General features: G+C 42.7%; 1 protein-coding gene across 2 annotated transcripts in view; it reads left to right on the forward strand.

Annotated features, from left to right (window-relative positions):
- The window catches only part of TPRN (taperin), a 93844-nt gene extending 68248 nt beyond the window's left edge, over positions 1-25596 (forward strand). Inside the window, exons 2-4 of one of the 2 annotated variants that reach the window (XM_029612194.1) lie at positions 7631-7841; positions 17279-17380; positions 22031-25596. In XM_029612194.1, the coding sequence (XP_029468054.1) occupies positions 7631-7841; positions 17279-17380; positions 22031-22050 (333 nt within the window). In that variant the 3' untranslated portion in view covers positions 22051-25596. Of the gene's footprint in view, positions 1-7630; positions 7842-17278; positions 17404-22030 lie in introns of both variants that reach the window. The other variant, XM_029612193.1, reaches the window with a different exon arrangement.
- The last annotated feature ends 1853 nt before the right edge of the window (positions 25597-27449 follow it).

Genomic DNA, 27449 nt, shown 5'->3' on the forward strand with positions numbered 1-27449 from the left:
AGTCGACCTCCTACAGGGATGTCCGGAAGAGGGGTTTGGCATGTGTTCCCTACAGGGGAGTCAAAGGCCCGCCGCAGGCCCAGGAGGAGGGGCTACAGTAGGCCTTTGTTTCCTAGGCTGATGCGGCTGAGGCCTAGTAGAGGATCGAGCTGGACGAGGCCTGGCCGATGGAGGGTAGTAACGGCGCGGTCGAAAGAATGACTTCTTAGAGTCCTTCTTTTGCGGTTGCTTGGAAGTCAGCTCAGGTGGGACAGATGAGAGTTGTTTCAACGTCTCATGGTGGTCTTTTAACTCTGCCACGATCTGCTGAATTTGCTCTCCAAACAAATTGTCGCCTAAGCAGGGTAAATCAGCAAGACGATCTTGGACCTCTGGGCGAAGGTTGGATGACTTTAACCAAGCCCAACGTCTGGCTGAAATGGCTGTGGCTGAAACTTTTGTGGAAGCATCGAATATGTCGTAGGCAGTCCTGATCTCGTGCTTCCCTGCCTCAAATCCCTTGTGAAGAAGGGCTTGAAGCTGCGGTTGGTATTGGTCCGGCAACGTGTCAGCATAGTCTTGCATCTGCTTAAGGATGGCTCTGTTGTACTGAGTCATGTAAAGTTGATATGAAGCTATGTGCGAAATCAACATAGCTCCATGATAGACTTTCCGTCCAACACTATCTAGGAACTTGTTATCCCTGGTAGGTGGGGTAGAAGAGTGTGGCTTAAGACGCTTGGCCTTCTTCTGCGCGGACTCAACCACAACAGAGCGATGATCCAGTTGAGGTTTTTGGAAACCTGGCGCTGACTGGACAAGGTAGGTGGAGTCAGCTTTTTTGTTAACTGGTGAAACTGATGAAGGAGATTCCCAGTTTTTCTTGAGCAGATCCACAAACACCTGGTGTATAGGGATGGAAGCGATGATCTTTGGAGCATCCAGAAATTGAAGGAGTTCCATCATCTGGTGTCTGTCATCAGCTTCAGATTGTAGTTGAAAAGGTACAACTTCTGACATCTCTTTCACAAAATTAATGAAAGATAAATCCTCTGGAGGAGATCTCTTTCTACTCTCTGTAGGAGATGGTGGCGAAGGCAAATCTGTGTCAGAAGATGTATCATCATCATCACCCCAGGTATCGTAGGGATCAAGTGGGGCTTGTAGCCCTGATGGACCTGGCTGAGGCTCTGAAGGCATCGATGGAAACCGAGGTGGAATCGGTGCCGTAGGTGGAACCAGAAATGGCATCGATGGCTTCGGTGCTGCCGATGGAATCGGTGCCTGGCGTGGAATGGATGGAATCGAAGGATATATCGGTGGAGATATACCAGAGGGCACCGATGGAACCACCCCGGAAGGGGGAATCCGGAACGGTGTTTCTCCTGCCGATGAGAATCCAGTCGGAGACGGTGGTGTTGTCGATGGCACTGGAATCACCGATGGAAGGGCCGTCATGAGCGCCTCCATGCGGCTCAGTAGCGGTGCTAGCGCTTGTATCAACGGCTCGGTGGCCGGTTCTCTCCTCGGTGGCGAAGCCGGTGCCGGTGTCGGTGCCGGGGGCGGCACTGGAACCGGTGCCGGAGACGGTGCCGATGGAGGTTGCAGTTTCTTCATCGCTTTCTCGATGGCCTCCTGGACCAGGCGGTCCAGTTCTGCCCGGAGACCAGGGGTAATCATACCCGGCTCGACGGGAGAGGGAGGCTGAGGCAGGGCCGGAGGGACCACCGTAACCGGTGGGATCACGGCCCCCTCACCCCGGGAGGGTGAGGGTTTCCTCGATGCCAGCGAACGAGACGTGGAGGATGTCCGGTCTGTTCGCGGCTTCTTTGTCGGTGGCTCGGCTTGAACAGAGGTCGATGGCTGTGGATCCTCGACAGGCCGAGACTTGTGCCGTCGATGGCGATGCTTTTCTGTCCGGTCCCCTCGCCCATCCGGGGAAGGAACGGGAGTCGACGGCCGAGAAGCGATCGATGGCGGACGGTCACCGGAGGGTTGACGGTGATGGTACAACTTCGACGGTGCCGGTTCCGATGACGTCGATGCTATCGATGGCGTTGGGGTGGGTGCATGGAAGAGGAGCCCCATCTTCTCCATCCTGGCTTTGCGACCCTTAGGTGTCATTAAGGCACATTTGGTGCAAGTCAGGACATCATGCTCACTACCCAAACACATTACACAAACCCTGTGGGGGTCTGTGATAGACATAGTCCGGGTACAATCCGGACAACGGCGGAACCCCGTTGCCATGGCTTGAAGCCAAAATTTAGGCTGGGGATCGGTAAGTGCCAACAGGCCTCAAGGGCCAAAATCGACGGTAGTCGATGGAAAAAAGGCAAAAAAACTTACCGGGTTCCGTAAGATGTCTAAAAATTTGTCGAAGGGAGACCCCTGAGGGGCAAATTTTCTTAGGAAACTAATTTCCAAATTCCTGTCAGGAACGTGGTTAGAGAGCTCCTTTCACCGCGTGGCAACTGCTGCGCGGAAAAAAGAAGACTGAAGGGAGACCCCTGCTGGCTGCAGGGTCAGTGCCTTGCTGGGCATGCCCAGTAGGGGCCAGTCAAAGTTCTGTTTAAACTTTGACAGAAGTTTTCCGTGGTGGGCTCCATCCTCGATGTCACCCATTTGTGAGGACAACCATTTGTGAGGACAACCATCCTGCTTGTCCTGTGAGAACCTAGGAAATAACTCCCCCCACCCCCCCTTATCAGTTTATTTTATGCATAGCCATCAGAATCTCGAAGTGTGATTCAAAGCATTGGCCTTAGGGAAGTTTTTGGGGGATTTAGTAGGTGGTTGGATTTTGTGGTTGTCGGGTTGCTTATTAAATGGATGAATGGTAAGATGGTTTTTGAGAGGGTTATTTAGTATATCTTAACATAGTTATGTTTATATATTTTAGTATGGGCACTGCTGGCTTTTTCCTTAGTGAGAATGGAGAGCAAGTTCCAGCTATGTAACAGGGTATTTTCCTGTGCAAACAGATTAGGTGTCCCCAAAACAATTTGTGGGATGTCAAATCCAATTTAGAATTAGAGTGAGAATTATTGTCAGGTCTGCTCTGTAGAATGTGCACTGTCTGCAAAAGTGCTTTTTGAATAGTGGGTGTTTGAGTTGATGGTTTGCTTTGGGCTCTGGTGTGTCCTTATCTGAGACTCCATAATGTTTAGGTTCCTACCATAAAGTGCTTTATCTGAGCTGCTACACACTGTCCAGTGTCTAGGACAGAAGCAAAGGGAGGTAAAATCGATAAGGCTCATTAGGAAAGGCATCCGATTCAGATGGGGAAACACATGGAGCTGGCAAGATTCATAGCATTTAAAGACTAGATCTATTTATTGCCCTTATTGCTGCCCTCAGCAGGTTTGGAATCTGTTTGTTGCCCCTGTTTCCCCTCTATCTTCCCTCATCAGTTTCTGTATCTGTGTATAGTCTCATTTTCCAGTCTAGACCACCTCATCAGTGACTTTATGATCATTACAGAACTAACCAGGAGCATGAAACATCACTACCAGATTTAGGATTTCAATAGCTGCAAATTTTGCTGTTTGTCTCCCTCTGTGTTTTCACTGTTCTCTCAAACACAATCACCTCCCCCCATCCCTTTATCTTAAAACTTTGTATAAACTTTGTATAACTTGGAATACATATCCAGTGCAACTCACTGCTTCAACGGCAGAGGGGAAAGAGGAAAAGAGGATTTATATTCAGACATCAACCAGGACTGAATGGCACAGGCTGGGTAAACAAATAAGCGTGGGAGTAGCTTGCTTATTGTGGCAGTTACTACCCCTAACCAATTAAGCTAGATACTTCACTTTGATGCAGCTCCAGCACTGCTCCTCATCAATGGCGGGGGTGGAAGGTAACTAGAACCAAAATGTTACTAATAAGGGCCAAGAGTAACAGATAAATATGAGGGGAAAAAAAGTGTGAAAGCTTGCTGGGCAGCTGGATGGGCCGTTTGGTCATCTTCTGCCGTTATTTCTATGTTTCTATAATAAGGAAACTATTTTAGACCTAGTCCTTAGTGGAGCACAGTATTTGGTGCATGGGGTAACAGTGTTGGGGCCACTTAGCAATAGTGATTAGAATATGGTCAAATTTGACCTAATAACTGGAGGGAGAACCCTAAAAAAAATCTACTGCAACAGCATTAACTTTCAGAAGGGGCAATATGATAAAATGAGGAAACTGGCTAGGAAAAAACTTAAAAGAGCAGCTACACGAGTAAAGAGTTTATCAAATTGTTTAAAAACAAAAAAACACGAGGTTTCCATACATCAAAATACAAAGAAAACAAATAATGTATCATACAATATTCATCAAACTTTTATGCCTTACTAAACACTCATTCAATGTATCCCAGATTTACAAAAACATAAATTACTTTAATCTTAAATTTCTGCTACCATAATATCATCAATAACAAATACACTGCAAGGGGCTTAAACCACACATCACACATCCAGTCATACTCGGTCATACCAAGCATATAAAAAGAAACATTTCTACTATAAATCCCACTCGAACAACCTAGAAAATATTCGCATGTTATCTTAAAGTATCTTTCCTCAATACTAAAGTTCTCACACCCACACATCACATGATTGTAATTACTGAGAGAATAAATAGTAAACACCAGGTGCATAGAATCTGATGTGAAGGGGTCAATTGCAAGAGACAGACCAGACTGTATTTTGGGAACACTGCATGCATTTCTCATAGCATAGTTTCAGATATACAGCTAGGGTATAACTGGCAGAGGGACAGGAAGTGAGTACTGAACTGACAGATATAGCTAGAGAGGGTAGATCACTTCCTGGATGTGGTAGAGTAGACTGATCCTTTGGAAATGTAAGCTTTGCTGTATATGAATGTATATATGTATGTGTGTATATTTATTTATTTATTTAAAGATTTTTTATATACCGGGGCACGTTAGAAACATCACCTCGGTTCACAATTTAACGTAACATAGCAACAAGCTTTACAATAATTTATATATATGTGTGTGTGTGTGTATATACGCGCACACATGCACATATGCACATGCGCGCACACACACACACACACTTTGCACGCTATTTGGGAATGATTTTTGCCCATTCTTCTTGGCAGACTTGCTCCAGGTTGTTCAGGTTGGTTGGATGACCTCAATTTTCAAATAGTGCCACAGATTCTCGATTGGCTTGAGATCTGGACTTTGACTTGGCCATTGTAGAACATTCAACTTTGTGGTGTTCAACCTCTCCTGTGTTGCTTTGACCTTGTGCTTGGGATCATTGTCCTTCGGAAAGATGAACTTTCTCCTAAGTTTTAGTTTTTTAATAGACTGAAGCAGGTTGCTTGCAGTATCTCCCTGTATATTGCACCATCCTTCCATTTTAACAAGATGCCCACTGAGCAAAAGCATCCCCACAGCATGATGCTGCCGCCCCCAAATTTTACTTTTGGGATGGTGTTTGTTGAGGAATGGGCACCACACACAGCATTTGAATTTTGGCCAAAAAGCTCCATTTTTGGTTCATTTGACCATAAAACCTTATCCCATATTTTAGCTGAGTCACTCTCATACTTTCTGGCAAACTCCAGATGTGCTTTGATATAGTTTTTGTTCAGTAATGGCTTCTTTCTAGCTTCTCTCCCATGCAGGCCAGTTTACAGAGCTCTTGATATGGTTGACTGCACGTTAACTCCAGTCTCAGCCACTTGTAGGTCCTTCAAAATGATTGTTGGCCTCTCTGTGGCTTCCCTCACAGTTCTCCTCCTTTATCTGATGCTGAGTTTTGAGTGACGACGTAGGCATTGTCTGGCTGGTAGGATGCAGCTTCCATGTGCTTAAAACTGATCCAGTAGTGCTCACTGGGATATCCAAGCATGTAGATATTATTTTGTAGCCTTTTCCTATCTTGTGCATATCTATAACTTTACCTTTAATTTCCTTAGAAAGCTCTTTGGTCTTCATTTTTATAGCTTTCCTTCAGATTCACAGTCTGACCAAAGGGACTGGAATAAGTGGGTCTTTTATCCAGAAAAAAATGACCTATTTAATAACTCACAAGTAAAGGCCAATTGTTAGGGCAGTATCTTTCATCTGTGTAAACTTGGAGCTTCCTCAGCATAGGGGTTGAATACTTATGCAAGCAGCATTTGTAGTTTTTAATTTTATTTTACAAAAAAATGTAATGAATTGTGACTTTGAAAATTTACTTTAAGAGCATACTGGTTTGCAATAAACATACTATCTGGAACAATCTGTGTGAGTGTCATTTGTAATCCATACAAATTTGCTTACTTTTTAAGGGGCTGAATACTTTTACAAGCCACTGTATCTAGGAATGTTCTTTAGTATTGTCTGATTTTACTCTTATTGTTTAAATAAACCTATAAGAAATACCTGGGAGTATGTATGTGAGTATTTGTGGAATAAGCTTCTGGGTATAATTCTAGTAATTGTGTGTGTGTGTTTACATTGGGTTAAGCCCCTGAGGTAGTCTTTTTGTGTGCATGCAGATGATGACCCCATCAGGTAGCTCCCACTGTAGACCCCAGGTTCAAGCCCCCAGCAGAATATAAAAGTGTACGTTCTGAACCCAGAACAGATAGACACAATCTTACCACTGTAATCCATGTGCTAATCAGCAGCAGAATCGCATACTGCAACACCTATACAATGACCTCTCCCAATACAGCACAAAGGGTCTTCAGCTCCTTCAAAGAATTTTGGTATGTGCAAAAGCAACCAATCATATCAGGCTTATTCTACATCAGCTTCACTGGTTCCCAGTGGAAAACAGAATAAAATTCAATGCAGTCTTCAAATGTTTGAATTGACAAGCCCCTGAATACCTCTCTCACCTTCTCTACCCTTTCACATGCTCAAGTGAACTCCAATCCTTCCAAAGTGCTCTCCTTTCCTCCCATCTGCTGACTTCCATGAGATTGTCCTGTACGAAACTCCATGCTTTCCAAAAATTTGGAACAAACATCCACTAACCCTGCACCTGGAACCATATTGCCTTAAATCTAGAAAAAAGAGCAAAGCCATTTCTTTTCACCCAGGCCTTCCTCTAAGACTTGCATCTTCCAGCCCAGAACTCCCCTCAAGGATTGTTATACTCAACTGGGTCTTAAACATTTTCACAAATGGGTTTTCCATGCTGGATCCCATCGCTTCTCAAATTGCACGTTCTGATTGTAAGCTATTCAATGCTTCAGTTCAGAAAAGGTGGACTATCAAATATCCATAAATAATCATGCAAATTATCCCAGCAAGTCTTGATTTATACCAGTTTAATCATAATTTTGATTCTGAACTAAGAGTTCCAATTGCAGCCTGTTTATTCCACATACTTGTATTTGAAGATGATCATGCATGCCCCACTAATTCCCTTAGTGTTCCTCCCCAAACCCCCCTTTAGTTTGTTTTAATTCATAGAAACTAGAAACATGAAAGGCCATACAGTCTTTTTCTACTGTCTGCTATCTCCCTATCTTCCCTCGTTTTAAGTCCCTTACGTATAGCATTGTGTGTTATAGTTGCTGTGAGATTTTGTCAACCATCCAACCTTCTTAGGTTAGCATGGCCTTGGAGGATGCCATCTGCCTTCTGACCTACCTGACTCCTGTCCTCTGTTTTCCTTTACAGATGAAGATCTCCTTCAATGAGAATAGCCTGCAGACCACATTTGAATACCCTTCTGAGAACTCACTGGCCGAGGAAGAAGACGAGGGAGATGAGGCATCTGTATCAGAAACCGAGGAAAAGGAAAGGTCTTACACATTCTACCTCCCACGTCCCAGCTTCATAAATGGCACTACCCCTGGCACAGGACTGCGGCAGAGCCCCAGCAATTCAGGTGAGACACAGTACACACATCTCTTACAAGGAGGATAACCCCTGGACAGTGTGATACCAGGAAATAAATTATATTGCAATGATAGGGTAGGTCAAATTGGTGGGGGAGCTTGGCGCTGTTTGCTAAGGATGGCATAGAGTCAAACGTATTTAAAGGTCCTGAGCAGACTAATTGCACCATGGACTCTTTATGGCTAGAAATTCCATGTGTGATGGGTAAGAGTATAGCAATGGGGTGTATATTACCATCTACCTGGCCAGAATGGACAGACTGCTAATAGAAATTAGGAAAGCTAACAAATTTGGCAACACGAGAGATTTCAGTTACTCCATTACGGAGTGGCGCAATGTTGCATCAGTGCGTGCTAAAGAAGTGAAATTTCTGTATGAAATAAATGACTGCTTCATTGAGCAGTTGCTCCTGGAACGAATGAGTGGGGGAGCCATTTTAACCCAAATCCTTAGTGGAATACAAGATTTGGTACAAGAGGTAACATAATGGGGCCACTTGGCAATAATGATCATAATGTGATCAAATTTGACTTAACTGGAGGGGAGGACATTAAGGGAATTACTGTTCTAGCATTTAACTTTGAAAAGGGAGACTATGATAAATGAAGAAAATGGTTAGAAAAAAAACTAAAAGGTGCAGCTGCAAAGGTTGTGTTTACATAAGGTGTGGACATGGTTTAAAAATACCATCCTGGAAGCCCTGAACAGATACATTCCACATATTAAAAAAGACAAAAGAAAGGCCAAGTGACTGCCAGCCTGGTTTAGAGTGATGTGAAATATTATTGTAGGCAGAAGAGCATCTTTCAAAAAATGGAACAAGAATCCAAATGAAGAAAACAGGAAAAAGCAAAAGCACTGACAGGTCAGATGCAAAGCATTGATAAGACAAAAAGACACTTTAAAAAGAAACATACTGCAGAGGTAAAAACTAATAAAACCACCTTCAAGTGCATCCAAAGCTAAAAGGCGGTGAGAGAGTCGGTTGGACCACTAGGTGATCGATGTGTAAAAGGGGTATTAGGGGAAAATAAGACCAAAATGGAAGACTAAACACATTTTTTGCTTGGGTATTTACTGAGAAGGATGTTAATAAGAATTGTTATATAAATAGTGGTGATTCAGGGGAACTGAAACAAATTAGTGATCCTGGAAGATGTATTAGAGACTAGGGATGTGCATTCATTTGAAACAAATGGATAAAATGCAACAAATGAGTCAATTTTAATTTAATTTGTGGACCTCCAAAACAAATGGAGGGTGCCCATGAATGTAAACAAATTTTCATCTCATTTGTTTGTTTCCCATTCAAGTGTATGGCTTTACTGTGAGCACTGCACAAACAAACAAGTGGAGGTAATTATAGCATCCAACTCTTGTGTGACATCACATCCTCCTGAGAGCAGGACATGTTGGCAAGGAGACCAGACGTAGGACAAATTATGGTGAAGCATCTTTTTATTTAGTCTATAGCTGTCGTCTGGATCAAGTGGCGCTGAAATCTTCCACTGAAGGGTCTGAGTATGTGCAAGAAAGTCTATTTCCTTTCTAGCAGATGGTAGAGAAGGATCTGTTTTTGAGAGACTTTTTTTTTTTTTTTTTTTTTTTTTTTTAAAGTTTGCTTTGGCACTGATAACGGGCTGTTCCTGATCTTCTCTGCTGCAGTGACCTCACTTACTATAAGAAACGGAGGCAGTGGCACTGTTCATTCTCTGTTCACTGGTGGGGAGGGTAGGAGTATGGGGATTGAAGCAGTGCTTTTGTCACTGAATGTCTATTGCAGGGCAATGAGGTTAGCACATTAAGGAAAAGTCTTGCCAGACTGCCAGCCTTGTTGGTTCTGTTTAACTTTCTAATATTCTTTTTGTGTGTGGAAAATGTCATTCAGCATTGCACTGCACTGCGCACACATATTCAAAGCTCCCCCAGTTTCCTGCAGCAGATTTTTCAAGATTCTGTGGCAATTATGTGGAAAATTTACATACATTTCACACCTCTGACTATGCAAAAAGTATTTTTTTTAATTGAAAGCCATTCATATTTGTTTTTAAATTATATTTAAACTGTTATAAATAAAGAAAAAAGCACCTGGTACAGAAATGAGCAATTTATCAAGATAAATCCTAAGTTATAAACTTTTAACTGTGAAATGTTGTTTTTGTTTTGCATTGAAATAGAGCAACCATCCATTTTATATTTTCTTGAGAAAGTCCATGTTGTCTTTCTGAGTATATGAGCACATGTATGGTGAAAATGCTCTCAATATCAGCAGTTTATCATGCTGTTAAACAGATATATGCACATATATTAGACATAAGGTAACAGATACAAAAAGGGGTTTGATTAGCACAACTTGAAATTTGTCTGCAGTAGTGCCACTCATGGCTTCTATGAATTGAAATTAATGCCCTCTTTGCCAGCTGTGAGACTCCAGCAGTTGCAGACTTCCAAAGCACATCCAGGTCTTTTAACATAAGAAGGTAAGATTTGCCATATTGGGTCAGACACAAGATCCATCAAGTCCAGTATCCTGTTTCTAACAGTTGCCAATCCAAGTCACAAGTACCTGGCAGGATTATGAAAGGTTGATAGATTCCATACTGCTTATCCCAGGGATAAGTAGTGGATATCTCCAAGTCCACCTTAATAATGATTTATGGACTTTTCTTCCAGAAACTTGGCCATACCATTTTTTTTTATAACAGCTACACTAACACAGGAACACTGCTAACAAAAACTAAAAAAAAAAACTGAAAACCTGGCTATTCAAACAGGCATTTTCATGATCCTCCTTTATTTACTTGCCCGCTCCCCTCTAATTCCACTACTCCCCCAACATGCCACTCAACCCCTTCCCTTTAACACCCATATCTGCCTTCCCGTTCTCACTCTCCTGCTCCCCCCCACAATTCATAATCCTCTTTCTATTTGCCATGTAATTATTTTAAGTTAACACACATTCTTCTCACAGTTCTACTTTCATTATCTACTCAATCAGTTAAAGGTTATTGTTGTTTCTATGGTTATTTCTAAAAACAGTTCTCTATAAAGCTTACAAGTTGTTTTTTTGTTATATGTAAACCGATGTGATGTGCCAACGAATGTCGGCATAGAAAAACTTTAAATAAATAAATAACAGCTTTTACCACATCCTTCGGCAACAAATTCTAGAGTATAATTGTGTTGAGTAAAAAAAATATTTTCCTCTATTTGTCTTAATTGCATTATTAGCAATTTTATTGCAGGGGAGGGAATGATAGCCTTGGCAGGGCTAGAGAATTTGCTATAGAGCCAGCCCACCCTGGTATCAGGCCTACCTCTAAACTGAAAAGAGACTTTCTTAGCCACTGAATGATAGAAGTGGAAGGCAGAGGCAGTTGAAATTTGGATAGCTTGTGCCACTGTCACCTGTTAATTTCCCTCTTGTTTTGGGGCAGAGGGGAAAGGCAGCAGAGCCATCCAAGGCTGGCAACAGCAAGGCAGGGGCATGGACTGGGCAGCAGAAGTACAAGAGCCAAAAATATCAGCATACTCCTCTACATTGATTAATGTTTCTGAGCCAATGGATGCAATATTTTCAACAACAGATTCTGAGGAAGAATCTTGTCAGGGATTCCCTGAATCAGAAATTGAAGAGCTAGTAGCTGAAAAAAATCTCCAGTGCAGTGATGGGGAGACAGATGATAGTGATGGTGTTGAGAGCAAGCCCCCCAAGGAAGAGCAGGCAGTGCGGGTGAGGAGCATGAGTGATGCCCCTGGCATTTCTTCTTGGGGTCCACCCTCAACCTCCAGTAACTGCATCAGTCCCAGGGATGGTAGAGAAGAGATCACAGAAGGCATCTTTGATCTCGAGATACTTTAAAATGAGGGAGGACCATGTTTTTCTCAGTGTATTTATTGCAGTAAGGATGTCAGTTGAGAGAAGCAAATTCTGGTATGCAACATCCCTTGCAGAAGCAAACACCTACTAGCATTAGCATCAGGGGAGGGTGATAGTACTAGCCTGAGGACCTCTTCTATCACTCAAAATAAAAGCCAGAAGAAATGGATTGAGAAGGGGAAGTCTTTTCCCCAAGCTGATTCTACATCCCCGACTACCAGTCAAGTGGCAGCTCCCTGCCATGTGTCTGCAGCAACTCACTGTAGAGGAAATGGTGTTACATATCGTTGTCCCAGGGCAAGAGGCAGGCAGTAACCAAACTAGTAATGAGGAGCATCAGGGAAATGATTGCCATGGACGACCAGCCCCTGCAGTTAGTATAGAACCTTGTATTTAAATGTCTGCAGCATGTGTTAGATCCAAATGACAAAATCCTCTTAAGAACTACATTTAATAGGCAAATTATCTCTACTCTACAGCCAGGTATAGTTGCATCCAGGCAGAAGGGAGTAGCTTGCATTTCAACAGTGATATCTGGACCAGGACCAACATGAAGGCTATGCATGCATACTTCTCCCTAATGAGACACATTGGGTCCTGGCCAAACTTCAGGGGGCAGGTGGGCTGTGCTGCCCATCCAGGTGATGGATAGGCACCAAACCTCATGCAGTTTTCTACCAGCCATGATAAAGATGCTGGAGGGGTTGGCAGCTAGACCAGAGAGTCAGGATGCTTCAGGCAGGTTTCTTTGTGATGGACAGTGGGAAAAATATAAGAACATTAAATGATAGAGGCTTTAGGGGGTATCTGTTGCTTTGCATACTTGCTGCACCTGGCAGTGCGGGATACCCTGGGGCTGGGACCCGATGACTGTGAAAATCTATTCCTGAAGGACCTGAAAGGTGCAAAGAAATAGTGGGGTATTTCTATTGAAGTGTGAAGGATGGGAAGCATCTCCATGAGAAGCAAGAAGTGTTCAGGATGCCTCATAAGCATCTGATTCAAGATGTTGGCATTCGCTGGAATTCCATCTATCTGATGCTGCAAAGGATGGTGGAGCAGCATCTACTCCTTCATGTCTCTGGAAACAGATAGGTGTGTCTTGCCACCTGGGGCATCATGAATGGGTAGTGATGAGGCAGTTGATAAAAATCCTGAAACCCTTCAAGGATCCCATAGAGGATTTGAGTTCCAGAAGCGCCACCCTGGGTGGGATCATCCCTATAGTAAATATTCTGGAAGAAAAATGAGTTTCCATCAGCAAGAGGGAATGGTAAGCAAAAGTGTTGCAGTTTGTGGGCTCCTTGCAGCAGCTGATGCAAATGAGGCCAAAACTTCTGACAGAAAACAATGCATACATGCTTGCCACACTTTATGATCCATGGGTGAAAGGGAGTCTCACAATCCAGTCCCAGCATTTCACATACATGAAGGAGATACTTGTAGTTAGCCAAAGGTAAAGGCACAGTGGGGATGTATCACAGGAAAAGGTGGCCAACCATAGAGTAGTGCAAGCATAAGCAGCACCCTGTCAGCTAGCATTTCCTCCCCCATTTCAGTCATCAAAGCCACATGGCCCACAAAGAACCATCTCTTCTGAAACAAGCCATAATCAAAGCAGTTGGTAAGAGAGACTTCTGCCCACACCAGCAAAGATGATTGCAGCAGAAATTTCTGTGACACAAAATCTCACAGAATCCATCGAGGACATAGAAACAGATGTGCTGATATATTGGGCACTTAAATCTACATTCTTGGCCAGACCTAGCCAAGGTGGTTCAAGATTATCTTTTTTACCCACCAGCATGCCCAATAAACATGTCTTCTCAATGGCATGAGTCTTATTGATCCCTCGTCGTTCGATGCTGGCACCAGACTTGATTAAAATGTTGGTGTTTAAAAATCATTCTGCATTTTCTGGGCTTTCCAGAAGTACATAGAAAAAAAGAAATGATGGCAGAAAAGGACCAAATGGTCCATCCAGTCTGCCCAGCAAGCCTATGGTAGTATTTGCTGTGCTGTGTGTAGGTTACTCCCATGCTTATCAGTTTCCCACACCATAAAAATCAGGGCCCTCGCTGATTGATGTTCAAATCCAGCTCCCTATTATGCCTTGCTGTTGAAGAAGAGAGCAATGTTGGAGATGCATCAAAATATCAAACCTATTGGTTAAGGGTAGTAACCACCACATCAGCAAGTTACCATCATAGTTATTTGTTTCCCCAGTCCGTAAAAGTTGGGGCCTTCATTGGTTGCAGTTTGAATTCAATTCACCTTTTCTCCGTGCCATTGAAACAGACAGCATCAAGAATATGAAGGCTTATTGGTTAAGGGTAGTAACCGCTGCACCAGCAAGTTACCCCCACACATTCTTTTCTTAATTTCTAGCCTTTAGGGATCCACATTGTTTATCCCATGCCCCTTTGAATTCTTTCACTTTTTACATCTTCACCACCTCTTCCGAAAGGGCATTCCAGGCATCTACTACCCTCTCCAAGAAGAAATATTTCCTGACGTTGGTTCTGAGTCTTCCCTGGAGTTCTACTGAAAACTTTCCAACTGAAAAAGTTTGTCGAATGTGCATCATTAAACCTTTCAGATATCTGAAGGTCTGTATCATATCTCCCCTGCACCTCCTCTCTTCCAGGGTATACATATTCAGATCTTTCAGCCTCTCCTCATAGGCCTTCTCATATGAACCCCACACCATTTTGGTCACTCTTCTCTGGACCAACTCCATCCTGACTTTGTCCCTTTTGAGATACGGACTCCAGAATTGAGCACAGTACTCCATGTGAGGTCTCACCAAGGACCTGTACAGGGGCATTACCTCCTTTTTCTTACTGGTTATTCCTGTCTATGCAGCACAACATTCTTCTGGCTTTAGAACATAAGAAATTGCCATGCTGGGTCAGACCAAGGGTCCATCAATCCCAGCACCCTGTTTCCAACAGAGGCCAAACCAGGCCACAAGAACCTGGCAATTACCTAAACACTAAGAAGATCCCATGCTACTGATGCAATTAATAGCAGTGGCTATTCCCTAAGTAAATTTGAGTTTTCATGTGACTTCTTTCTATCCTATTCATAATATCAAACCATCCCAACTGATGATCACTGATGCTCAGGTAGGCACCTACTCGGCATGAGACATTATCCCCATATGTGTGCACCAGGTCGCGTATCACACCCTCTCTTGTGGGTTCCATTACCATTTGTTTGAGCAAAACTGCTTTAAGGGCATCAACTATCTCTCTATTTCTTGTAGATTCTGAAGAAGGGATACTCCAGTCTGCATCCAGCAGATTAAAATCTCCAACAAACACTTTTCCCTTCTTTCTTAAAGGGTTTAAACAATTTTAGCTGGTGGTTGATAATCTATCTGGATTTCTGAAGGCATTAATATCTCTTATGAGATATTACCGAGAATTAGTCATGGTATAGGAGGCAATGTCTTGTGGATCAAGAAGTGGTTAAAAGAAAAGATTTAGAGTAAGACTAAATGGTCAGTTTTCTTGATGGAGGAAGGTAGATAGTGGAGTGCCCCAGGGATTTGTACTGGAATTAGTGCTTTTTCATATACTGTATTTATAAATGATCTGGAAAAGAGAATGACGAGTGAGGTGGTCAGTTTTGCAGATGACAGTATTATACAAAGTTAAATCACAAACAGATTGTGAGAAATTACAGAAGGGCCTTGGAAGTCTGGGCATCTAAATGGAAGATATTTAATGTGGATAAGTGCAAAGTGATGTACATAGGGAAAAATAATCCAAACTGTAATTATAGAATGTTAGGTTCAAGGTTAAGAAAAGGATCTTGGTATCATTGTGGACAATATGTTGAAATCCTCGGCTCAGTGTGAGTTGCGGTCAAAAAAAAAATCAAACAGGAATTATTAGGAAAGGAATCTAGAATAAAATGGAAAATATCATACCTCTGTATTGCTCTATGTTGTAACTGCATTCCAAAACAGGTATAGCAGAACTAGGAAAGGTACAGAGAAAAGCAATTGAAATGATAAATGGGTTGGAATGGCTCCCCTTTGTTAGAAAAGGCTAAAAAAAATGTAGGGCTCTTTAGCATGGAGAAGATAAACTAAGGTGAGATGATATAGAGGTCTGTAAAATCATGAGGGGAGTGAAATGGTTAAAAGCTCATTGGTTATTTTTTAAAAATTGTTTGGGACACTCCATGAAGTTACTAAGTAACATATTTAAAACAAAATATTTTTTCACTCAACACACAGTTAAGCTGTAACACAGGGACTCGAGACCTGCGTCCGTCGCTACCCTTCCCCCTCCTTTTCATAAATAACACAACATAACAACTGTCTGGTGATAAACAAAGGCCGCAGTTTATTAAACTTAACCCGAGCCACTCTTAACAACATTCCAAATAACCCCTCCTCCCCTTCTTGCACCATATCCCCCTCTTCACTTACACCGCGACCCGGTGATAAGCGATGTTTTCCCCCCTTCCCCCCCCCCTTTCTTACCCCGCCTCTTCATCAGCGAGGGTAAGCTTGCGGCCTGAGCATCGGCCCCCTCTTGCTCTTTAGGCCTTCCCGTGTAGCGGCCCCAAGCTACACGGGCATTCCTCCCCCCCCTCCGAAACAGTCGATTACATTACAATATACAAACAACATCTGGCTCGGGTTTTCCGCCGCCACTGCGACATACACAACACACCCCACACCTATACACATTGCCAGCTACCGGGAGGGAGGGCAGGTAGCAAGAACTCCTGCTGTCTCGCTGCCTGGTTCCCAACTGCCCTACTCCCTGATCTATCCTACTTTTTGCCCTATGCTCTCCCAATGGCGAGGCAGCGTTTGATTCCGCTGCCTCCCATTGGTGCCCCTCTCCATCTCTCCCCTTCCCCCCCCCCCCCCCCCGGCCCGCCTACTGCTATCTCCTGGGCTCGAGCCTGCGTTACAGGCGGCGTGCCCGGACACGCCCGGCTCGCCTTCCTTTAGTGTAGCTGCATTTTTAAACAGGTTTGAACAAGTTCCTGGTAGAAAAGTCCATAAACTGTTATTTACCAGGTAGATTTGAGGAATGCTGCTACTTATTCCTGGATCTAAGCAGCATCTATTTGGAATTCTGTCAGATGCTTGTGACTTGGATTGGCCATGGTTGGAAATAGAATACTGGGCCCTTGGTCTGACCTAATTTGTCAGTTTTTATGTTCTTTTGTACCAATATCCCCTGTATCATGCTGCAGCAGAGCACCAACAACTCAGATGAGAGGCAGATGGACACTGTTACTATAAAACAACATGGCCAGGAATATTTTATAGACTCTCTCTCTCAGAGGAATGGAAGGGGTTTTGTGGCTCCAGAGATATCATGGGTGTTCTGGGGTTGCCCAGCTCTTAAGATTTTATGGATGGCTGTTGAGGGACACACTTGGGATGTCAGATGGATTACAGACAGATCTTGGGTCTCTCACTGGGATGTCGTTCATGGTTTTCTGGGGCTTATTTGCGTACTGGTAGGATTTTATGGACTATTTATTACATCCAGTTTGTCTCCTTTCTGTAGGTTTATCCAGCTATACGCCCAAGCACTCAGTGGAATTTAGCCACTGGCAGGAGCACAAGTATGAAGAGAGACTGTCCCCTGTTGATTCCACTCACCAAGAAAGTGAGTGTCCTCAAAAGGACATGGTGAGTAGCCTATCTCACACCTGTCGCCACTTCTGACTCCGTTTCTTACTTTGACCTGACTCTTCCCCTTGCCCCATTTTTTCGCTTGCATCTGCTTTAATTAAATTAAATTGTTAATTTAGAAATGTATCAATTGCTTTTTAAACAAAATGTGTACAAGGCAATGTACAGTCATTAGTGATCATTGAAAAATAAATCATATACATACGGATTATAGCACTACACCCATAAAAACACGCAAAATAATAGAGACACAAACCAATGCAATAACGCAGAAACGGTGTCCCAAAAAAGCAAAGTTTTAAATATCTTAAAAATATATCTGCCCTATGAATAGGGTTCCTAATTTTGGGTTAAAACCAAAACCATCCAAAAACTGACCTTACCCCATGGAGATCCAGTGTCATCTTGCAGCTGCCCATTGCACATGCAAGCACAAGAAATAACATGACCAGTGGGTATTTCCTCATCCTCTCCTTATCTGTCTCCTTTTCTCCCTCTCACTAGACCAAGAGAACTGAAAAAATAGAGGCAAACTCCTGCTGTCTACCACAAAGCCCCTTTGAGTGATAGAGTGCCTGAAATGAGCTGTGAATTTCAACTCATGCCAGCTGTGTTCTGGTCACTTTCCCTTTTATTTCTCCCTTCCTTCATTAGTTTACTGAGGGAGAAACATTGTGTACCTGCATGAACAAACGCAACTTATATTGAGAGCTGTTGTTTGGCAGCTTGGATGAGGACGGGTGCACCCCCTTGTGTGCGCGCCAACCCATCGATTTTTATAACTTGCGCGCGCAATTAATAAAATCGGGCGTACATGTGTGTGCCGGGTAGTACGCGCACCCTTTTAAAATATACCCCGAAATTTGTAAGTGAAAAATTCTTAGAACAGGTCTCATCCCAAAAATATCCTCTGATCTAATTCTTGGTTTAAGCTGTCAGGTGCTACGGTGTTCAATTTATAGATCTAGTGTTGTTCTAAAACTTATTAATGTCAGATCAAAGTCTCCTTCCTGCCAATTCGGTGTAAATCTTTCTAATGTGCAAAACCCAAGATCTTCAAATGAGTGGGATAATCCAGCAAAATGGGAGATAAGTGGTGCATTAAATCCCTGAGTAGAAATACTAGAATGATGTTCAATCATACTTATTTTTAGCATGCATTTTGTTTTGCCTATATAGTATTTCCCACAAGGACACGAAATATCGTAAATGTCACCAGTAGATAAACAGGTGATGTGTTGTCAAAGTGACACTGTCATATTAGCCAATGCCACATATAACGATGATACTTTTATAGAAATATGACATACAGTGCATTTTCCGCACGGTTCATGAAGTCCAGTGGCATTGGATGTAGCTCAAGATGGTAATATGGGAAAATTCTAGTGTACCAACCTATCTTGTAAACTTACTCCCCTTGTATATGTAATACGGCGAGGGATCTTTGAAAATTGTATGTAGTTGCAAGATGTGCCAGTTCTTCACAATGGAAGCTCTTATCATCCCAACTTGAGGTGTATAAGGAAGTACACGTGTGATGCATTGTGGGCTGTCATCAGATTATCGGGGAAGGAACAGCCATTCCCAGTGAGCAAACTTGGCTCTTCGGTATGCTCTGCATACACAGGTCTTTGGATAACCACGGGACAAGAATCTATCAGTCATTACTTTGGCTTGAGTTTGATAATCTACTGTCGAACACAATCTACGAAGGCAAAGAAATTGACTTATAGGAAGGCTCTCTTTGAGGGCTCGTGGGTGAGAACTGGTGTAATGCAATAAAGTATTAGAACTGACTGGCTTGCGATATAGGGGGGTAACATAACTGTCTTCTGTCTTGCGGATCAATATATCTAAAAAAACAAAAACAAAAAAAACCCCAACTTGATTCTCTTAGAAATACGCCATAAATTTTTAGTGGTTCGATGAATTGATCCAGGTCAAAAAGTCATCAAAGTGAGTTTTGGTACCTTTCCACAAGACAAATGCATTGTCTATGTAGCGTTTTTCCATGTTATTTCAAGATAAAGGGCGTGACCTGTTAACCACGGTGCTTTGAAAGTACCCATGTAAAGATTAGTCAGATTGGGAGCCATCATGGCTCCCATAGTGGTGCCACAAATTTATTTAAAAAGTTTACCATCAAAAGCAAAATAATTTCTTGTCAAGGCAATCTCTAATATTTTATTCAAAAAATCTGATGGAATTCTTTGTGGTCGCAGATGGCGCACAAAAATTCTAGTGCTATTGTGATCACCTCTTGTTGAGGTTTACTGGTTACAATAATGATGAAAGCATTGCTCCGTAGGGATCTGTTGAATATCTCCTGACACTGTAAATTCCTGATCTAAATAAGAGAATGTCTGCTGTCCATTTTGCCATAAATCCTCTGTCTTCCCTATACCTGAGAGAGGTTTCACACCTAGTTCAGAACAAATAGATAAGATTTTATATTTAAAACGGTTTGCACACTGCTCGACTTTAGGAGCAATCAAAACACACTGACTATTCAGTGGATGGTCACTTAATTCTTTAGTTATCTTAAACAGCTATGAGCATCTATTTATCACCATTACAGAATTAGCATAAAAGGTTGTATTGGTCTCCCAAACTTGTTTTCCTAATAACTTTATATTCTCCCACCAGCACTTTTTAATATCCAGATCTAATAGAGAAAATTATTTTTATTTATTTGATTTATATTCCACTTTTGAGGCACTTCAAAGCAGATTACATTCAAATACTGGGTGTATTTTCCTGTTCCCAGTGGGCTCACGATCTAAGTCTGTACCTGAGGCAGTGATTGGAAAAGTGACTTACCCAAGATCAAAAGGAGAAGCAGCAGGATTTGAACCCTGGTTTTCCCAGATTCACAGCCCAATGCTCTCTAACCACTAGGCTATTACTCCCCTATTCCTTTTTAAAGATCATAAATCTTCATCATAGCACATTGCAAACTTCTTTATTCTAATTTTTCTCCTTTTTACAGGGGCCGTATCTAACACAGTGGGAACTCTTATTCAAAGAATTAACTAAAAACGTCGTAATATAAGACAGAGTACATAGCTCCAATTTCTGCTTAGCATCCTTAGCTTTCCCACTGATAAGAGCACCAAATTCTTCTGGGCCTATTTTACCCCTGGATAAAGAGGAACTATGGCCTGTATTTTTCCCACCTCATCAACCTCAAGCTCAAAATCAAAAGGTAAAAGATTATGGACTAACCAGGGAAGAAAAATTCACCATAAAATGTTATCCTTTCCTGTAGACTGATATCTTGAGTTAAAGTTCAATCCAATAATCTTCTGTTTAAAACCCCCAATTAATTAATTAATTAAATCCTGGGATTTGCAGCATCCACATGCAAGCTAAAATCTTCCTAAACAGTAAAACCCTTTAATTCCATACTTAGATATATGATCATTTCTACCATTTCCTTATATTTTACCAATCACTTAGGAGGACAATAAAGCACCAAATCTCCCAGCTCATCTCTGTTCTCTAACAGTTAATCATAAACTTGAACCCAGGGAGTTTGTGCTTTACTCACAGATAAACTGGAATGGTAAATTATCAACAACTCCTCCTTTCTTATTTTCTCTTCTTTATAGACTAGGGGTACATTTTAAAAAACAGCGCGCGCATACTTTTGTTCGCGCACCAGGCACAAACAAAAGTACGCTGGATTTTATAAGAGATGCGCGTATCTTATAAAATTCGGGGTCGGCGCGCGCTGCCCGTTCCCTCTGAGGCCGCTCCGACCCCGAAATCGGAGCGGCCTCTGAGGGAACTTTCCTTCTACCTCCCCAGCCCTATCTAAACCCCCCCCTTACCGTTATTGTAAAAGTTATGCCAGAGGCAGGCGTAACTCGCTCGCACCAGCGGGCTGCTGGCGCGCCATCTCCCGACCCGGGGGCTGTTCCGGAGGCCTCGGCCACGCCCCCGGGCTGGCACCACGCACTCCCCCCCCCCCCCCCCCCCCCCCCCGGAACGCCCCGAATGTCGCACTGCCGAGCCTATGCAAAATAGGCTCGGCACGCGCAGGGGCGTTTTTAAAAGGGTTACGCGCGTACCTTATGCGCGTAACCCTTTTAAAATCTACCCCTCAATGAATATCCCACTGGGCAAACATGTATCATCATCAGATTATCATTAGCAAACCAGGACTCCATTAAAAAAAAAAATCCAAATTATGTACTAAAATTAAATTTTGAATAATCTCAGTTTTCCCTCTAATGGATGTAACATTGAGTGCAGCCTTCACTCAGTATCCAGTCTGACCCCCTCCTGATGTGTTCCAGGAGAGACAGACCAGTATCCTGTCTCTTCCAGAAACTTTCCAGTGTCAGTGGAAGACCTATGGGTTACATCTTCCAAATCCACAAATAACTACAATCTGATTTCCCACTCCTCCACAATTTTTCTGTCTCTTTTCTGGTACATGATACCATCCTTTATCTGTTTTAATCATTGCCACATGCAGTGCTATACAATTATACATAAGAGACGGCCCCTGCTGTGTAGAACTTATTTTGTATTCTTCATTGTCAAGCAAATATCCCACTGGAAATATTTTTCTCCCTCCCTTTACCTCATTTGTTCTGATTTTGCTCTTATCTTGCAGCTTACCCCAGCAGACAGTAGCTCTCTCTCAGACTTCAGCAGCGAGCCAGCCCTCTACTTCTGATGGATGAGGAGCCCTGCGTAATCCCTGACAGGAAAGTGTTTTGGTGGCCACCTCTCCTGCAGCTTTGTTACACTCCTGATGATGCTGCTACTCAGTACTCTCATCTGCACAATCCTGGATACCCTGTCTGGGGGAAGAAGATGACCGTGCTTGCTGGGCTTAGGTTTCTGGTTCCTTGGACTTTAGAAGCAGAATATCTGTGGTTAGAACTGAGACAGGTGGCAGAGCCACTCCTACTCTGGACACTGCTGCCAGCTGAACTCTATGTAGAGTGGGACATCATTCCAGGCCTGGTTTTCTAACTACCTGGGGTTTTTTTGCCTTGATCTTTTTGCATTGGATGGTGGATAGAAAACCAAGATAGGCAGGAGCTTTTGGTCCAGGGATTGTTAGGCATGGCTTTGGCTCAGTGCTTGGCATAGAGGCCCATAATACACTCATCTCTTCTTCTTGAACCCTACACACTCTGCTGCCTGGAAACTAATCTGTGATATTTGAGATTTAAGGGTTCTACTCTCCTGATTCGCTTTTCCTCAGACTGGATGATGTGACCCCGCTCTGAAGGTAGCAAGTCATGGCTGGATTCCCACATTGCTCAGGCTTCTGTCTGCTCTGACTGCACACTTGAATAAAAGGAAGCAATGTTCTAGTGGCATGAACTAGGATTCTAGACACTGGATACATTTGTGTGGTTCATGGGTTAATGTATCTGCTTCATCATCTGTCTGTCACTTGCTAATTCAGCTGAAGTTGCTGAGGGTATAGCTGGGTTTTGTACAAGTGCTGAAGGGATCTTTAGTTTAAAAAGCTGGATTGACGACACCAGCTGAGGCGGAAGGAATGAGTGAATCGCTTTGTGATACTGCCTTGGTGCTGCAGAAGTGCTTATGAAAAAGATTGGTTAGCACAGAGTAAGCTATTCAGTTTGACCTTGTACCTTCTAATTTTGAGGTGTGAGAAGAATGCTGGGGCATTTCCAGAATGCCCATTATTGCAATTTAGCAAAAAACGCGCGCACACCCCCCCCCCCCCCCCCCCCCCAAACCAGCTCCCTGAATGTTTTGTTTCAGTACTGCATCAGTGACAAAAATCCTAAACATGTCATTATTACAATATTAGAAGTATAAATTACATTTCTTGCCATGTCTGATAGCACTAACCAAAACTTCCCAGCATAAGTAATAGATCCAGGGATTAGGATTAAATGTGTCTCTCTCTGGGAATTGAGGTGTTATAAACCGCAAAGACATCACTCCCTGCCGCCGCCTTCAGCACCATGAGATTTCACATGCACTCCATCTAAAGAGCTTTTTATTTATTACCGGGATTTTACTGTGTGCACACCTTGAGAGGCCTTAGGACAAGGGATGGCAAAAACTGATTTACACTGATGACTCATGGTCTAACATATCTGTTCCCTGGAGCAGTGGTGCCATCTTGTGACCACTATGTTCTGTAGCTTCAATGCCTCTTGCTAGTTTTACACAGGGCCATGAGATAGAGCAAATTACTTTTTCACCCATATTAGTTGAATGCGTTAGGTGTGAATTCAGCTAAGTGGATAGAATATTAGCCCTGCTATTGCTGCCTTTACAAAGTGAACCTCTGTGAACTGTTTCCATAGTGAGCACTGGTTGTTTCTATTCCAGGTGGAGTTAATTTTTGGTGGTGATTTCCCCCTTAATGATAAAACCTCATAGGAGTTACCAGAAATGCTGAGCAATCATCCTACATTCTAATTGACTGGTGACTGACTTATCTGCTTACGACAGAGGACGTTGGATGTGAACAAAAAATTCATGGCATTTCTTATGCCAGCCTTTACAGGACAAAAGAAATGTTAGCATTCTCACAATCCCCCAGCAGCTCTGTTTATTTCAGTAGAGTTCACAAAGAGAAAACCATGGATTGTCTGCACTTTAAAACCATACTTGGATTCAAATAATGGTTGATTTTCTAACATTTTTGGTGGGCCCTTCATAATTAAGGGATAATCCAGGTTCAGGACTGAAATGAAATCCTCCAGTTAGATACACCATTTCTTAAGTAAGAAGAAACCAATTCATACCCCAGTGTATGTCAAGAATACATTTTCATGTAAGGTGTTGTCCGGAGAGTTGATGTTGCTCAATGGGCTCTTCCTAGTGTGATACAAGGTGAGTATACTGCAGGAAAGTGTACATGGGTGAGTGAGTTCCACCCACAATAGCCAGTTGTTTATAACAAAGGGATACATTGGAGCTGGTATGTGTAAGTGGCAACGAGACATTATATCCAGAGAAGTTCTAAGTGAAACATCAACCTAACAAGCCATTTCTTTTGAGAAGCCGAGAGTCTCTGTTTGGGGCCACACAACTGGAGACTGGTCCCTGTGCTTTGTCACAAACACTTTTTCACATAGTCGCCATGTGGGGGAGATTTACTAATGATGTGATTAAATGCCACCTTTAGAGATAATTAAAACAATGTATTTTGTGTATTTTGCACTAGATATAGTAATACATTGTATGTGGAATAGTTAATAGATGAGAGAATGGTAGAAGCCTGCTGTGATGCTCAGCTGATTCCCTGCTGACTTTGGTTGGCATGGCCAAATCCTTCTGCACTCTGTGAGATTGTAATTCTGTGTACTTTAAAGGTGACCAGAACTGTTCATATAAATGTAACTTTCTTATGCCCTGGTATGTTTGCGCTCCTGAGGTATCCTGGCTTCAGATCTGTGCTAATTATGTCTGCTAGGTCATCTATCTGTCTGTTTATTGCTTTTGTGGTAATCCAGTTGCATTTCCTTTCCCAACCTATGTCTCTCCTTGGCATTTCCTGTAACTCCATTTGTTGGGTCATTCTGTATGTGGTTCTGCTCTGTTTGATGTTGTGCCTTGTGCTATTGAGGTGCAAGAGCAACACTGGCCGAATGCCTCAGTTGTTAGGAGGTAGCAACACAGCTCTCATCCCACAAAAAAATCTTGCTGTAAGCATCAGTGTAAGATATCATCTAGACTGTTGCTCATATTGATTCTCAGCCTTCCCTTCCCCCAGCCAGTTTGGTTTTCAGGATATCCCTAATTAGGGATAACCTGAAAACTTAACTAAATGAGGCCCCTGAGGACCAGTTTGAGCACTCCTAGGAACTTGGGAAGCAGCAAAGGCCAAGAAGGGCTGATAGGTGCAACATTAACTATTAAATAGAGGTAGTAAATAGTGTGGCTACCGTATTAGTCCACTCGAATGTTAAGGGGAAGAACATCCAGGGTAATAACAGGGGCAATAAACTGAGATTTGATTGTGAAGCAGAAAAAAGTCAGTTATTCAGGAGGCCTTGGAAAAACATGTAGAGTTAGAAGCTTTTTTCCTGTCTTGTTACTGTCCTCCTGATCTCTCCTTGGTGTCTTGAGTTTTCATATGTGGTTATAGATTTAATATATAAAACTTTCATACTTTGTAACTGAATAGAAGAGAATTTTATTTGAGCAATGACAGTTTCAATAAATATTTTCACTGCAGAATAATCCTGACTGGTGTTTGATTTTAGGCAGTCTAATTTTTGTTTATATTTTCAGCACCTCTGATCCAGGCCCAACCTACTATTTATGGTTCAGAAAAAGAAGTGCATCCGCCTCTGGGCATTTTTATATCAGATGCCCAGACTCCATGAAAGGATATGAAGTGAAGGAGGAAGAGTGGGGATATTATATATATATATATATATATGCCACTAGCCACTAAATTGTGAAAACCAGAAGTAATTCCCTGGATGAAGAATTTGCAATAGCATGCATTGTCTGGCCTGAAGGTGACTGGAGATGGGGGGCAAATCCACCAATATGTGGGAGCACTACCTGTCTCAGTTCCTCTCCAGAGAGTGCAGGGCCTTCCTTCACTGCACAGGATTGTGCTTTCTACAGTAACCCCCTGCTGACTGGATGTTAGTGCGGATAGTATAGGTGTGACAGGCATAAATATTCCTACACACAAACCAACACAATAGTAGTCATGCAGCCAGCTGTGAGAACCGCATGCTCTAATGTCCACCATTGACATGAAACACCACAATCTCTGTAAAAGCAGAGGGAAGAAATTTGAGGAGGAGCAAACAGCCATGGAGAGACAGCTCCCCTAAGGGCATGCAGTTCCAATGCTGACTCTGCCAATAACAGGCACCTGTAAACAGTCATTCTTGGGGGCAGAATTGAAATTCTGGCTCTGCCAGTGAGTTAGGCACAGAAAGCAGAATCCCAATCACACCCCTGCTAGTGAGTGAGACGCGAGACATTCTGAGGTCCATATTTAGCTGCTATCTACTTGAGCACATTAGCTAGATAAACATATACGGCTATCTAATAGTTAGCCGGATAAGTTTATCTGGATAACTTTAGACCTGCACAATAGCAGGTCTAACTTACCTAGATAAGGCTGAAAATTAGCACTTAACCGGCTAAGTTAGCCAGATGTATAGTTCTGCCCCCAAATGCCCCGGTCCCAGCCCCCCATTTAGCAGAATAAATAGTTATCCAAATAAGATGTGGCCACTGAAAGCAGTTGAAAATTGAAACAACACAAATTATTTGGCCAAGTAGCACTCAATCTCGACCTCTGAGCTGCTAAAGGGTACAGAGTTCCAGTCCCAACTCTGCCAGTTACTTTTGCACATGGAAACACAGCATTTTGTAAGTACACAAGGTTTCAGTCCTGGCTTTGCCACTGACTCAGTGTACAGATAAATAGAAAGTCATCTAAGGGCATGAATTTCCAGTCCTATAGGATCCAAGGCTATGGATTTTCAACTTATAATAAAGGATGTTAATGGGTTTCACATTTGAATTTTAGTGGACATCAGAAATTTCTTAGTAACATGATATTGCTTTAAATATTTCTGTGGGGTGTGTGTGTGTAGATGGAGTGGCCAATTCTGGTTTTCAATAGCCATAATGAATATGAATGAGGTATGTTTGCATGTACTGCCTCCAATATATGCAAATATGTCTCATGCAGCCAGACCAGTCTGGATGCAAGGGTTGACACCTCCCAACCAGCAGATGGTGACAGAGACTAACAGGCTTGCTGATGTCACCCTATATAGGCTCCTGTGCTGACCTCAGCCTGCCAGTATTCTCCAGCAGATATCAGGCAAACATCCCATACTGTGAGCTGAGACCTGGTTAGGTGAAGTGAAGAAGTTAATTTAAATTAGAAGCTCATATGGTGGAAGTCTTGTATGTCCTCTGTTGGTTAACACATCCAGTGGATCAGGAGCTTCTAGTTATTGACCCAGGGTTCTTCCCAGCAATGGTTGTTGGAATTACTCCTCTTCCCTTTTCCTCCCCATTTTTTTTCTCTTCCTTGGCTCTTTAAGGAA

Source organism: Rhinatrema bivittatum, chromosome 8 (assembly GCF_901001135.1).
Source record: "Rhinatrema bivittatum chromosome 8, aRhiBiv1.1, whole genome shotgun sequence".
Lineage (NCBI taxonomy): Eukaryota > Metazoa > Chordata > Amphibia > Gymnophiona > Rhinatrematidae > Rhinatrema > Rhinatrema bivittatum.